Source organism: Rhinichthys klamathensis, unplaced genomic scaffold (genome assembly GCF_029890125.1).
Source record: "Rhinichthys klamathensis goyatoka isolate OS25496 unplaced genomic scaffold, OSU_Roscu_1.1 h1tg000561l_1, whole genome shotgun sequence".
NCBI classification, from domain to species: domain Eukaryota; kingdom Metazoa; phylum Chordata; class Actinopteri; order Cypriniformes; family Leuciscidae; genus Rhinichthys; species Rhinichthys klamathensis.
The window spans coordinates 730,101-744,283 of record NW_026607027.1 but is presented as its reverse complement, the minus strand read 5'-3'; the positions used below and the strand labels follow the sequence as shown (position 1 = coordinate 744,283).

General features: G+C 40.8%; 1 protein-coding gene across 1 annotated transcript in view; it reads right to left on the bottom strand.

Moving 5' to 3' along the window:
• Positions 1-14,183, bottom strand: part of trpc6b (transient receptor potential cation channel, subfamily C, member 6b) — a 31,636-nt gene that overhangs the window by 13,382 nt on the left and 4,071 nt on the right. The window contains exons 2-6 of the mRNA XM_056239373.1: positions 7,288-8,044; positions 2,321-2,506; positions 1,970-2,134; positions 1,626-1,842; positions 540-767 (exon numbers count right to left, since the gene is read on the bottom strand). Of these exons, the coding sequence (XP_056095348.1) occupies positions 540-767; positions 1,626-1,842; positions 1,970-2,134; positions 2,321-2,506; positions 7,288-8,044 (1,553 nt within the window). The remainder of the gene's footprint in view (positions 1-539; positions 768-1,625; positions 1,843-1,969; positions 2,135-2,320; positions 2,507-7,287; positions 8,045-14,183) is intronic.

The following is a 14,183-nucleotide window of genomic DNA, read 5'->3' as shown; positions in this document are numbered from 1 at the left end:
GTACAGAGTTTAGCTGAATGCACATTCCGTAATCAATCAGCTAATAGAGGTAATTTTACCACCACCTCATTATCATATTGGTAGATAATATAGCAGTGGGAAATACAAAAATGTAAATAAATAAATGCATAAATAAGCATATTACATTTATTTACTTGATAGATGCTATTATCCAATATTATGTATGATCAACATTCCATTAAACAAAAAAATTATGTTTTGCAAAAATATCTTTGCATTGTTGAGGTAATGTTGTTGAAAACATAATCATTATTTATTTATTTGGCAGTTTTGACCCCTCATAGACCACATTCTTGTGATAATGTCAAAACAAAGCAAAGTGATTTTTAAAGGGGTGCTATTACGTGGCAACAATGTGAAATATGTGCAAAATGTTTTTGTTTTTTTAACATTCAAGTATGAAAACCTATTCTAGTAGACACCAAAAACAAAATCTAAACTCTGAAAAGGGGCATAAATGGTCCCCTTTAAATGGACGAAGCATTAGTTCTTCAGTGAAGCTTGACAGCAGTACTCACCAAGACGATAGTATTCTATCTCCAGGGGCAAGGTAATGTTTGATAGATCTGTGTAGCGCTTGTCGACGTAACTCTGTGCAACATTTGCATGCCAAAATGCCATAAATCTAGCAATGAAGGAAGTCACAAAAATGGCCAACATTCCAAAGTCCAGCAAATTCCAAGGCTCCAGCAGATATTCCCGAGGACCCTGATACCATATCTCTTTACATTCAGCCCAAATCATTCCTTTAATGGGAAGAAAGAAAGAGGTAATTAGTTTTATTTTAAAAATGTTCATGCACCCAGTCATTTCGTGTCTGATATTTTTAAGCAAACGGTTTGAGTCTAGTGAAAGTTTATTTTTTTCTAAATGAACTATATCTCTTTTACAGATCATTTTTACAAATATATATCCAATATATTTTGATAAGGCAGATGTGACAGCTGTTAGACGGTTTCAAGAGTCGTGTCCCTTCTGATTCGTTGTGTGCTTGCAGCAGTCATTTGGGATTCATTTTAGTACATCACTGTGGGAACTTTCCTTAAAGGGATACTCCACTTTTTTTGGAAATAGGCTCATTTTACAACTCCCCCAGAGTTAAACTGTTGAGTTTTACCGTTTTTGAATCCATTCAGCCGATCTCCGGTTCTGACGGTACCACTTTTAGCATAGCTTAGCATACATCATTGAAGTGGACAAGACCATTAGCATTTCTAAAAAAAAAATGACCAAAGAGTTTCGATAGAACTATTTTCAGGCGCTGCGTCATATCATTACGCCTGCTGCACTCATGGTACGGCAGTAAAGTTTCTTGATTATTACGCAGGAATGAGAGTATAGTTCCTAGCCATATCAGCCTAGAAAATCGCAACTTTACACTTTCCGTCAGTCTTAGTGCACGATGTAACTACAGAAGAGTCAAGTTTTAAATAGGAAAAATATCGAAACTCTTTGGTCATTTTTTTTTTAGAAATGCTAATGGTCTTGTCCACTTCAATGATCTATGCTAAGCCATGCTAAAAGTGGTACCGTCAGAACCGGAGATCGTGATGTGATTTATAATAAATGTTTGATTTGTTGTGTAACACAGTGAGATGTCCGACCTACGACCCAGGAAATGATCAGCATTTCCATCCAAGTAAAAGGTGTGATCTTCATGCGGAACAATTGGGAGGGGTGGTCGTGGATGGTCATATTTGGTAAGAGAGTTGTCCCTTCAAAACGGTCAGCAGCGTTCATGATGAGAAGGCCAAGAAAGATTGTGAAAGAAGCTGCGTGTGCCACAAATTTTAGGAAAGGACCACGTATGATCTTCCCCATCTAGAATTAAAAACATTGCACAAAACAAATAAAAAGAAATTGCATTGTTGAATGATTGTTATGTAGCAGAATGCAATGCCTTGGCTGAATTCACATTGACTAAAGATGGAGGTTACTGCAGTCTGACCTTGCTTGAGGGTGCTATCCAGTACAGTAAAGCCAGGATGGGAAGTCCAACCACCACCCCCAAAACCACAAGTAACTTGACAGCTGTGGTCTGCTGCCTGAGCCCAGACAGATTCTCATACCATATGGACAAAAGCTGCTGTTGGCAGTTTGGATGGGCTACAAACTGTGTAGGAGGCATAAGAGCAGGCAGAGAGACAGTAAACAGATATGTTAATATTACTGCACTATCATCCACAGTGTATTTCAACACTGAAGGGCACTTATCATTCTGAATCAATCTGCCTAATAACTATATCACTTACCGAAAACATTGTGTGCATTATTAATGTTTGTTATGAGAGAAACCCACCTTTTTCAGCTCATATTTGATGGCCAGTTTTAATCGAACTAGATTAGGTCTGCCACTCTTGTCAAAGTGGCCACCTGTCTCTGTGTCTCCATTTAAAATGGCTTCCACCTCCTCTGTATTCCGACACAGATCCAGAAGTCCAACTACAAAATCCTTACATTGCATTGACAGCTTCTTATAATCATTCTGTGAATGGAAATTAGCATAGATCTGTTGAAAATATACACACACAAGTATGATAAAAAAATGACACCATTTTGAGCCTAAACACACCTTAAAATAAAATGTGAATTTATTTTTTCAAGTAAATTTCTACGGAGCCCCACAAATGACATGTGGACAAAAATAATAATAATAATAATTTATAATTATATATATATTATTGCCATGAATTAAGAATTCATTCCCATGACTTGAATTTGTTCCCTTGTTTTAGCAAATCATGCTAATTTTCGTTTTGATTTAACTAAAACAAGGGAACAATTGTTACAACGTGGCCACAACTTAGTAAAAGAGGGAACGAATTATTACTTCGTGGCCATGATTTAAAAGAGGTAATGAATTATTAAAGATGGGCACAATTTGCTAAAACGAGGGAACAAATTAATAAAACAAGGAAATTAATTATTAATTTGTGGCCACAATATAACATCACCGTCCATTTTATTATACCCAAAAGGGGTTGTGGACCCCCTTTTGCCTTCAGAACTGCCTTAATTCTTTGTGGCACAGATTCAACAAGGTGCTGGACACATTCCTGAGATTTTGCTCCATATTGACATGATAGCATCACGCAGTTCCTGCAGATTTATCAGCTGCACATCTATGATGTTAATCTCCCGTCCCACCAAATCCCAAAGGTGCTCTATTGGATTGAGATCTGGTGACTGTTGAAGCCATTTGAGTATAGTGAACTCATTGTTCAAGAAACCATTTTGAGATGATTTGAGCTTATGGCACGTCATCCCGCTGGAAGTAGCCATCAGAAGATGGGACACTGTGGTCATAAAGAGATGGACATGTTCAGTAAGAATACTCAGGTAGGCTGTGACGTTTAAACGGTGCTCAATTGGTACTAAGGGGCCCAAAGTGTGCCAAGAAAATATCCCCACACCACCAGCAGCCTGGGTGAGTGCCACTCACTTAATTGACTTCATGAAAGATATTGCAGTGTTACAAAAACATTTCTTGCCAGAATTATTGTTACAGCAAAAGTTTGCCACCTATGATATCCTTAATACTTGGAAATTGAATGCAACTGGCATGTTATTCGTAGCAGATAATATGCTTTTCATTTCTTTCTAGAGAGCAGGCTTACCATCTGTTTAAGACTGAATCTGCATACAAAACCTTACACCCATCAATAATAATATAAGCAAGAAGAGCAAATCCACCCACTCTATGGCAAAGGCTGCAAACTCACTAACTACCAGGCAAGACTGCACACCCACATCCATATGCACTCTGCATAAAAAGTTAAAATAATCATATTTCTTAAACCCATTTGTTGCTTGTCTTTTTTCTAACTTCCTGTCTGATATTAATAATATATCAATATACCTATCTATTGATAATAACCAATTAAATGTTTGGACACACTCATTCTTTACTGTGTTGACAATGACATAAAACCTATTGAAACGTTGGGAAATATCTTATTCTTTCATGTTCCATCATTTAAAGGGGACATATGCTTTTTTTATTTTACCTTTCATTTAGTGATATATATATACACTTACATGTACAAGTAGCTGTTTGTGCATGTAAACTGCAAAGTTTCAAACCACAAAGTAAAATCACTCCAACAGAAAACGCTAAACTGAAATCAAATGCCTTGTCTGTAGTCCTGCCATTATTTCCATGACATGGCTACATTACCATGTAACACATTTGCATACGATATTTATAAGGCTATAGGGAGAGTTTTTGTCATGTCAAGGAAACAACAATTACCTGGACTTCCAAAGGCAGAGGAATTGAAGAATCAATGTTTTAAATTAATTTTTAACACTATTCCTCAGCCGTACAACCACAACCTTTTGTTGTGTTCTCGACATTTTTCTAACGACTGTTTCCTGAACAATGCATTTCAATCCAGTGCGTTAACGGACATACAGTTTTTAGCATGATGAAGAGAAATGAGTTACAACTGAAATGTAAGAGATGCATCAAATAAAAATAAAAAAATCCACTTTCAAATGTCCTGCTTAAGTTGTGCTTGCGAAGGTGCTTTGAAACTGTCATTATCGGACTTTGGCTCAAACTGATAATGTAATTACAGTAGTATTTACAGGACCTCAGGAAGACTTGGGACTCGATGGTTATGGAAAGGGAAGTTACATTTCCAACCCACGCTCTAAGCAGTAGACTAATCACCACAGATGGGGGCAGGCTGACCAATCAGAGAAGACTGGGTTTTTCAGAAGACATCTTTTGAAGAAACCGAAACTAAAACAGACCGTTCAGACAGAGGGTGAAAACAGGTGCTGCAACAATATAAATTATAAGAAAAAGAATGAGGTTTTTGAACATTAAATTATGTTAACCTATTCTATTAGACCCACTGAACAAAATGATGAACTTGTAAATGAGCATAATAGGAGCCCTTTAATGATATAAATATAATAATTTTAATATAGAAAAAATGAGACACTAAAAAATAATAAATTATATTTTTAATTATGAAATTAAAACCGCCAGTAAGTGGCGGCAAATCACCGCCTTAATGAACGAGTCATAGAGGCATTCATTCAATTGATTTCTTAAAATTCAAAACAGCAGATTCATTCTGGAACTAAGCAACTGGGTCACTGAATCAGAAAACCCCCGGATTCGTTCAGATACGCGCAACTCAACTCTTTTTCTGTGGCTTGTTTGGAACTATTGTCGTTGGAGAAATAGAGCAAAAACAGAGAGTAATGACAATATTATGTCTAAAATGTCACATCACAATATTCACCCTTTGTTTATTGAACTGTTGTATAAAATCATTATCACATTTGCAATCGCGCCAATATGCTGGAAATATTGTTTAATATAATGTTATAAATATAAAAATAACGATAAGGAAATTTTTTCCACCATATCTTGAATTTTGGGTGCATTGTATTAATTCTTCTGGCATTTTGCTGATAACGTCTGACCCTGCTTCAAGACAAACATAAAACAAAATATCATTAACAGTTTTTTATGTTGTTTTTCGTCATTGGAAAGAGCGACATATTTGGCATTAAAGCACTATGATTTGAAAGAAACTGTGGCAAATGTCTGTGAATTTATGCACGTTATATACACATCATTAATTATCATTTGAATCTATTGACAGCCTTAAGCTACATTTGAAAACATAATTTTTAAAGAGGCATGCTGTTTTGACCACTATTCTCTCTGGATTTAACGTTAGTCAAATTAACAAACAGGTTAAACAAGCCATAGCTTACTTTTTCAGGTGGTGAATGAAGTTCGAAGTTGTGATGGTCTTGTCCGATATCCCTTTCCAGTTATTATGCGTACAGCAAATCTCCTTTTATGAATATGGTCAATTTCGAAGTGTTTATATCCAAAAAGAAACGATGCTGGGAGATTATTTTGTATTTAGCGTGCTCACCGCGCTGTATGTTTTTTCTGTGCTTCTGCACCGTCACGCAATCACGCAGTTGCTTTAATTTTGTTCATCAATTGATGTTGCGATGATTTATATAAAAAATGTATATTATAAAGTCATTCTTGAGTCATACAGTTCAAGTCAAGTCTCGAGTCATTGGATCTCAAGTCAAAGGTTAGTCAAGTAATTTTTTTTTATTTAGTCAAGCAAGTCTCAAGTCCTTAAATTTGCCACTCGAGTCAGACTTGAGTCAAGTCATGTGACACGAGTACTCCTCCATATCTGGATTTTCATGCGATTTGGGGTATATTCATTTGAATAAGGAATGTTTACAATATACATGGTAAGCAGGTCTAATGATTAGCTCCATAAAAAATGGTAAATATAACATATTTCAACAACATTATATGACCAAAATCCATATTAAATGATCATCGGAAGTTATTACAAACACTCATTGGTGGTTTAAAGTGAATTGAGTAAAAGTGTAATATTAATCTTTTAAATTGTGTTATAGCTTGATGCTAATTGTAGCTCTAACCCACCTGTTGCGCCAGGACCTACCTATTTCACTATTTTGTTACAAGAATTCACATATTAGGCCTTTTCCTTTCTTTCTTTTTTCTTTTGTTTTTAGAAAGACTTCAGGTAATAGGTAATAGGTAGATTAACAAATCTGGGATGAAAGTGGTGTTGATACAGGCAGAGGTTCTAACAACGGGCAGTTCTCTGCACCAGACATTAGAGTGCAGGAGAGTTATAATGGCCATAAATAATTGTATTACCATTTATTAGCCTTCTCTAAAAACACACGATATAATCTTATGAAATGATTAATAAAATGCATAGTTTTAGAGATAAAATTCCTTAGATTTGAAATGAAGCAAGACCATACTTTAATTATGGGTATGAGTTATATCACATTTATATAATATTTGTATAGATTTAAAAATTATATTCTTAATATTTTTATTTTTATATTTGAGCTTATATATCTCCATATTAATAGCAGTCTGAGTAATTGAGTCTGGAACTGTAATCTCCCAAGTGTCATCTTTTTAAATAAATGTTGATTATGTATTGTGGCGAGCAGTACGAGGCCGAGGGCCGTGGGAGAATGGCGTGAGGCCAGTGGCATGATTGATAATGAGCGACACCTATGCGACACACCAGTCTCGTATCGCTCACTGTCCTCGGCCTTGTCCTGCTCGCATGTATCTATCCAGAATGACTTATGAGCAGCAACCTTTTTATTTTGGGTATGTCATTTATGCCCCACTTGCCAAAATGGGGGATGTCTAGTGAGGGCCCGGGGTTAATAATACAATCTATATTTCCTCTTCCTACATCCTATTATGCCTACCTTAAACTCTTTTTCTATGTTGGCTAGTACAGCCAGTTCATTGCTAAGCTCTAGAGCCGTCAGTACTGGGTCCTCACTGGACAGGGATAGGTAGGCAGGGCTAGCCAGCCCTTTGTAGGCATTGATTCTGGAACGTGAATGACTAAAAGAGTCATGCCTCTGGTGATAAAGGCAGCTGTTGCATTTGCAGAAGTAGTCATGTGGGCGTGCAATGCGAGCACCCTTCCTTAGCAGAATGTGCACAATCTCATATTCGTGGCAATGAGAGGCTAGTGTAATGGGTGTAATATCATGGGAAAACCGAGTACCATCCTCGTCGTAGGCAAAGAAGTCGTCGTGTGTCTCTGTCTGGAGGGGGCTGCTAGTGAGTTTGGTTGTGTCTGCAAAGGCCTGGTGGACCAAAATGGCCTCCACAATACGAATATATCCTTTACTTATGGCTAAAAGCAAAGCGTCACCTATCCTGGCCAGGTTCTCTTTTTTCAGCAAGAGTTCTGTCACTTCCAGATGCTCATTGGCAACTGCAAGCTGCAATGCATTCTGGCCCATGTAGTCCACACAGTTGACATTAATTTCCGGAAGTTCTTCCAGCATTCTACGGATGACAGGGATATTTCCATACTCAGCTGCCTCTAGGAAACGCTCTTCAATTAAGGTCAGACTATTGTAACGGGCGTTAAACATGTAGGCTGGTCTTCGCATAGCCATGCGCCGGCTCTTAGCCAATGTGTGCCTTTGAATGTCATCATTGCTCCACCTATTCCAACAGAGAGAAAATAAAATGTTAATAACATACTTGTTTAAAACACAGTAGTGGTAAGTAACCAGTGTAAACATAGTGACATTTTGTTGAAGAAAAAAAGGTCCATTATCTACTGTCAGACAGTGTAGCAAAGTATGACGCACAGCTCACAGAAGTCACTTTCAAACCAAAACATGTAGTTATACGAAGTATCTCCCCTTGTATTTAGCCCACATTTTAGATTTGATAAATTACTGGATCATAGTGTCAGGGTTTGGGGTAAAGGGATGAGGCGAGGATTCAAGAATACAGATATGGTCTTTTATTAATCAAAAATAAAACAATGCTAACAAAAACTACCCCAAGGGGGAAAACACAAGGCAACGGGAAAGCCTTTTAGTTGGTACCCCTGCAGCTACCTGTAATGGTAAAAAATTTAATTTGGACATTGAAAATAATGTACTATCTGCATCACCTCAAGTTCGCAACCTTGGTGTAATTTTTGATTCTCACTTAACACTTGAAGCACATATCAAGAGCATTTCAAAATCAGCATTTTTCCATTTAAGGAATATTGCCAGGATCAGGCCTTTTCATTCATTACCTGATGCTGAAAGGCTTGTCTATGCACTTGTGACCTCTAGGCTTGATTATTGCAATGCCCTTTATCTTGGCCTACCTGCAAAGTCTATTAAGCGACTGCAACACATACAGAACTCAGCTGCACGTGTTCTTACACATACTCCTTTTCGTCAGCATATCTCTGGTGTGCTTAAGAACCTGCATTGGCTTCCAGTCCATGCCCGTATTGATTTCAAAACTCGTATTTTAACATATAAAGCTGTATATGGAACTGCACCATCATATATGTGTGATTTAATTACGCCATATATGCCCTCTCGATCTCTCCACTCCGCCAACTCTTTTCTACTCAAACAGCCTTCTTGCAGACTGAAAATGATGGGTGAAAGAGCTTTCTCTGTGGCAGCCCCCAGGTTGTGGAATGCACTTCCTTTAACTGTTAGGAATGCTACAACATTAACAAGTTTTAAGAAACAGTTAAAACACCGTCTTTTTTAAGAAGGTGTTTGTGTCTTAATTGGTGACACTGGATGCATATTGTATTATATCTCTTGTTTTTTTATTAATTTATTTACTTTTGTACTGTACTTGTAGCGCTTTGGGTACAAGAAAAGTGCAATATAAATAAAATGTATTATTATTATTATTATTATAATGGGAGGACAGGTGTGGAAAATTAACCAATAATCAGATAAAAAGAAGGGTGGGGTTAGACAATAGACAGGAGAGACATGGCTTGTCATGTTTGTTTCTATGTGCTATGTGCTTACACCAAACATAACAAAAACAAGAGCACATGGCCAGTGAACACAATCACAAGCCATGTGCTCAAAACATGACACGAACACGCAGCCAATGAAAGCTCTCACCGAAATAATCACGAAATGCATGCTACATCGAACACAATACACACGCGGACAGAAGAGTGTATGGCCCGAGCAAACAAAAGACAGAGCACACAAAGAATGAGTGACAAGACAGAGTGTCAGAGCTCTATCACCAATCCAAGAATAAACAGACCGAAGAGACAGAACCCTGACACATAGTCTTTGTGAACGTCCAGGTTACTAATGTAATCCCCGAAGGAAGGAACGAAGACGTTACGTCAGAACGACTGATGAATCAGGATCTCGCTTGAGAGCCCAATAACCTTGGAGTGGTAACAGAACAAGCCAATGCACATTGGCGAGTGAGATTTGCATCGCAATCTGCTCCCCGCTTCCGGGTATATAAGGCAGTGTTCAAATGCTCACATTAAGTTTTCTGCCGAGGAGCCGAAACGGATTCCCGACTGTGCCAGCGAAGGGTAAAGGAGTTGGGGCGACAGGATGTAATGTCTCCATTCCCTCCTTGAGGAACGTCACGTGACCCATTCCTCACACATATGGGGCCCTATTTTAACGATCTGAAACGCAATTATCAAGCGCGAAGCGCAAGTAACTTTGTGGGCGGGTCTTGGGCGCTATTGCTATTTTACCGGCGGGATAAATGACTCTTGCGCCCGACGCAAGTTTAAAAGGGGTTGGTCTGAAATAGCTTCATTATTCATAGGTGTGGTTTGGGCGTAACGTGAAATAAACCAATCAGTGCGTCACCCAACATACCCTTTAAGAGCAGGTCCGCATGTTGCATGGCGGATTGTTATTATAACGGCGGATTTATCAGGTGCGCACCAGGAGCGGTTCACAGCCGAGGAGACCGACATTCTTGTCAGGGCAGTGAAAGACAGATAAGTGACGTTGTATGGGGATGGGAGAAACCCACCCAAATCAGCGTCGGTTAAACAGGCGTGGGAGGAAAAAAACATCTTCTTGGACACCACAATGATTTCCCTCATGTGTTAATATTTTTCCGTGTTATAAATGTATGATTTGCAAAAAATAAAAACTGCTGCACCTGTGTTGATGAGAGAATCAAAGTGTATGCGCGTTGTGCACCCGCTACATTATGGCCAAGCATGCGCGCTTAAAATAGCATTATGAACAACGCGCAACGCGCCGCTGACTTTAGACTAGGTTTTTTCTGGTCAGTGGCGGAATTGTTTTCTGGAACTGCAAAGTAGCACTAGGGAATGTTTGCGCCGAAACACGCCTCCTTTTTGCGCCGACCTGCCCAGGGAGCGCAAGTTAATTTCCTAGTTTACCGACGTGCGTCTGTGGAGGGAAAAGCCCGCTTTGCGTGGGTGCAAAATACGAATGATACATGCGTCAGTGTACAAAGTCATTTGCGCTGGGTGCAAGATAGGGCCCATTATCTGTTTGTACTCAACACACAGGAAGATGGCAGCTCCACTCTGAGATTGTAGAATCTCGCAAATGTGTTAGGTGTCGCCCAGCCCGCAGCTCTGCGCATGTCTGCCAGAGAGGTGCCGTGTTAGAGAAGCTCTAAATGAATGTGAGTGCAGTCAGGAGCGCTGTTTTGAGAAACAGGAACTTAGTCTCTACTGACTGCAAGGGCTCAAAGGGTGCTCTCTGTAGGGCCGTCAAGACTAGGCTTGGGAATCGGTTCCAGGTTCCGGTTTGGAACCGGTTCCAAACGTTCCGATCCATCGGAATCGTACACGTCCACACGTTAACGATTCCACTAACGATTCCGAATGTTCCGTTCCATCCATTCCCGCGTCGCGGCATGACGTTACAGTATGCGACTGGATTTTTAAATCCCCCAAAAGCGCGATGGCTACGAGACGATCGAGAGTGTGGCTTCATTTTAATGCAGACCGGGGGAAGCAAATCTGGGTATCAGCTCCAATGACGGCATCAAAACAATGAAAGCATGGCGAAGCGGCTCTCCACGGCTCTGCTTTCGTCTGCGAAAAAGTTAAGAAACTCGACGCTATAAGCCCTCAGTACCGAGCCAAGCAGTTCGCATGTGACTTGTAGGCTATGCAGTGTTTCCCACACATAGACTCATTCGCGGCCACAAAATCAACTCCGGCCGCCACATATTGCGTTTCGTTCATTTTTTTATGCTATTTAAAACACGCAGCGTATTCTTTCCGTTGTATTTCCTTTCCCCGCTCTCCCTCCGTCTCTCTATCACTCACGCGTCTCTCTCACATACACGCACGCACACACAAACACACACACACCGCGTCTGTCTATGAGACGCCGGACTGGACTAAAGCGAAGCGAACTCCGCGAGCGACGAGAGAGAGACAGAGTGTGACTTTTATTTAAACTTATATAAACTAATATAATTTATTTTACTGGACAGTTTAAAGCTCATAACCATATGTTGTTGTTACTTGAAGAGTGCAGTGTCATGTGGCATCATGCAGTAGGCCTATTTGTCATGAAAAGGCTACTCACTAAATGTCTGTAATTTAAGGTCATTTCTGTTTTATTTGTATACATTTTAATCATTAACTTTAAAAGCACACTCTTTTTATGACTAAAATAACAGTAAAGGGTAAAAAAAATGAAGTCCCAAAAATTAAAACGGAAAACGGAATTTGGGAAAAATAAAACGGAATTTGGGAAAAAATAAAACTGATTTCATAGGGCCCTAGATATTGCACACTTGGTTTTCATTCTCTAAAACCACTTTAAATTAGACATTCAAAGCCAAAAACTCTCAAAGCCACCCTGTAAGTGTTCAGCAAATGGTACAGGAATCGATATGGGAATCGATAAGGAATCGCATCGATAAGCAGACTCGACAATGGCATCGATATCGATAATTTCTTAACGATGCTCATCCCTAGTCAAGACCAGGTAGAGTTCCCAATAGGGGATGAGGCATGGCAGAGGAGGATTCAACCTCCTGGCACCTCTCAGGGACCTAATGATTAAGTCGTGTTTCCCCAGAGACTTACCGTCTCAACTTACCGTCTCATACAGCAGCAACATTCACTTTCAGGGTGGAGCAAAGCACGACATTGCCTGCATCTACTGTACGTGGGTCTCCCTGCGGGAAGAACATCAATCAATAAAGAGGTTCCACTTCCATGCAAAGCAAAGCTTAAATAAAACAGGGTCATTCCTCAGGAGAATCCACCAGGGAGGGGCTGTTGTGAGGAGCATGAGTTCTGGAAACCAGGTACGGGTGGGCCAGTAAGGCACAACCATCAAGGGAGCAGCTGGAGGGAGTGGCTGGCTCCATGGTTCCTGTGAGGGAGTGGCTGGAGATACGTGAGAAAGTGCTGCGTCCTTAAACCGCAGACTCCTACCTGATGGCAAAAGAAGAGGGGGGAGAGAGGGGCAAGGCATTGCATCGCTCACAGTCAACCCACACCCCTTGTAACCTCGGCAGAACATAAATAAACTATTTGTGAAAAAAACTAAAGTTTCTCCGCCTGGTCCTTCACTGGGAGGATTGCTCTCGGGATTGCCCATCTCGGGGACTGCTGCCTGCAGCTTTGGCGGACGCCAAAACAGACTGCATCACCTTCCTGCGGGGAGCTCGATGTTGTGGCCTAGGTGAAGGCTGCTGCTCTGGCCTTGACGGAGATGATGTGTTGGCAGCAGCATCCCGCCGGAGCAGGATGTGTTTTGTCCTGCCGAAATTTGCTGGGCAAAGTTCTCAACATCGTCGCCTAAGCAGCCAGCCTGGGAGATGGGGGAGTTGAGAAAGCGAACTTCGTCTACCTCCTTCAGCCAGAGATGGCATTCCTGGACCACTAGCGTGGACACTGTTTGCCCCAGGGACCGCGCAGTGACTTTCGTCGCCCGGTCAAGGGTGAGGTCCTTGACTGTAGGCAAGCTCCTGAATCAACCCGGGGTCAGAACTACCCTCGTGCAGCTCTTTTAGCGCCTTGGCCTAGTATACTTGCTGGAGGACCATGGCATGCAGGGCGGAGGCGGCCTGTCCAGCTGCGCTGTTTTGCGGGCACAACTGCACACTCCACCTGTGGGATCTCCATGTTACCTTTAACCGCCCCACCATCGAGGGAAGTGAGAGCTGAGGAGGTAGCTGGGCAATTGCTGGCAGAAAAGAAGATTGGCATTAGACCGGGACGCAGCTGTTCAGCACGCCCCGACCAATCGTCTAACCGCGAAGGTTCGGGACACGTGGATGATTCCACTTGAGCCCGACACTTGCGGCAGCCCGGGAAAGCATCGCAGTCAGCTCCGGGTCGGACTCAAACAATGCCACTCTCCCCGAAGGGGGCAGCGCAACCAAATCTTCATCCCCAGAGAACTCTAGCCTGTCCTCCGATGCAGCAATAGACACCGGTCCTCCACAGGAGCCCCGAATGAGATGCTGGGTCCTCCATGAGAAGGACGAGCAACCACAGCCTGAAACTCCACAGCCTGCGATGGAAAAGAGAGGGAGGTTCGCGGGGATTCACCGGGCGGGAGCGCTCCAACTGTAAACTGAAATTTAGTTCCGTGCAAAATATTAATGTTATTAAGTTACTGGTGAATAGATTTGTGTACTTTTGTTTGTATTTCGATTTAATTGCGGGAGAGAGTGACAATTTTATTTCGGAAGTTCACGTGTGATTGAGCAGATCATTAAAATAACGTAATTAATCTGATTTCATATACACACATTGTGATAAAGTGTTATGGTTAATTTTATGGATTGTGTATGTTGCAGATTATACTCAAACCATATTAATAATATT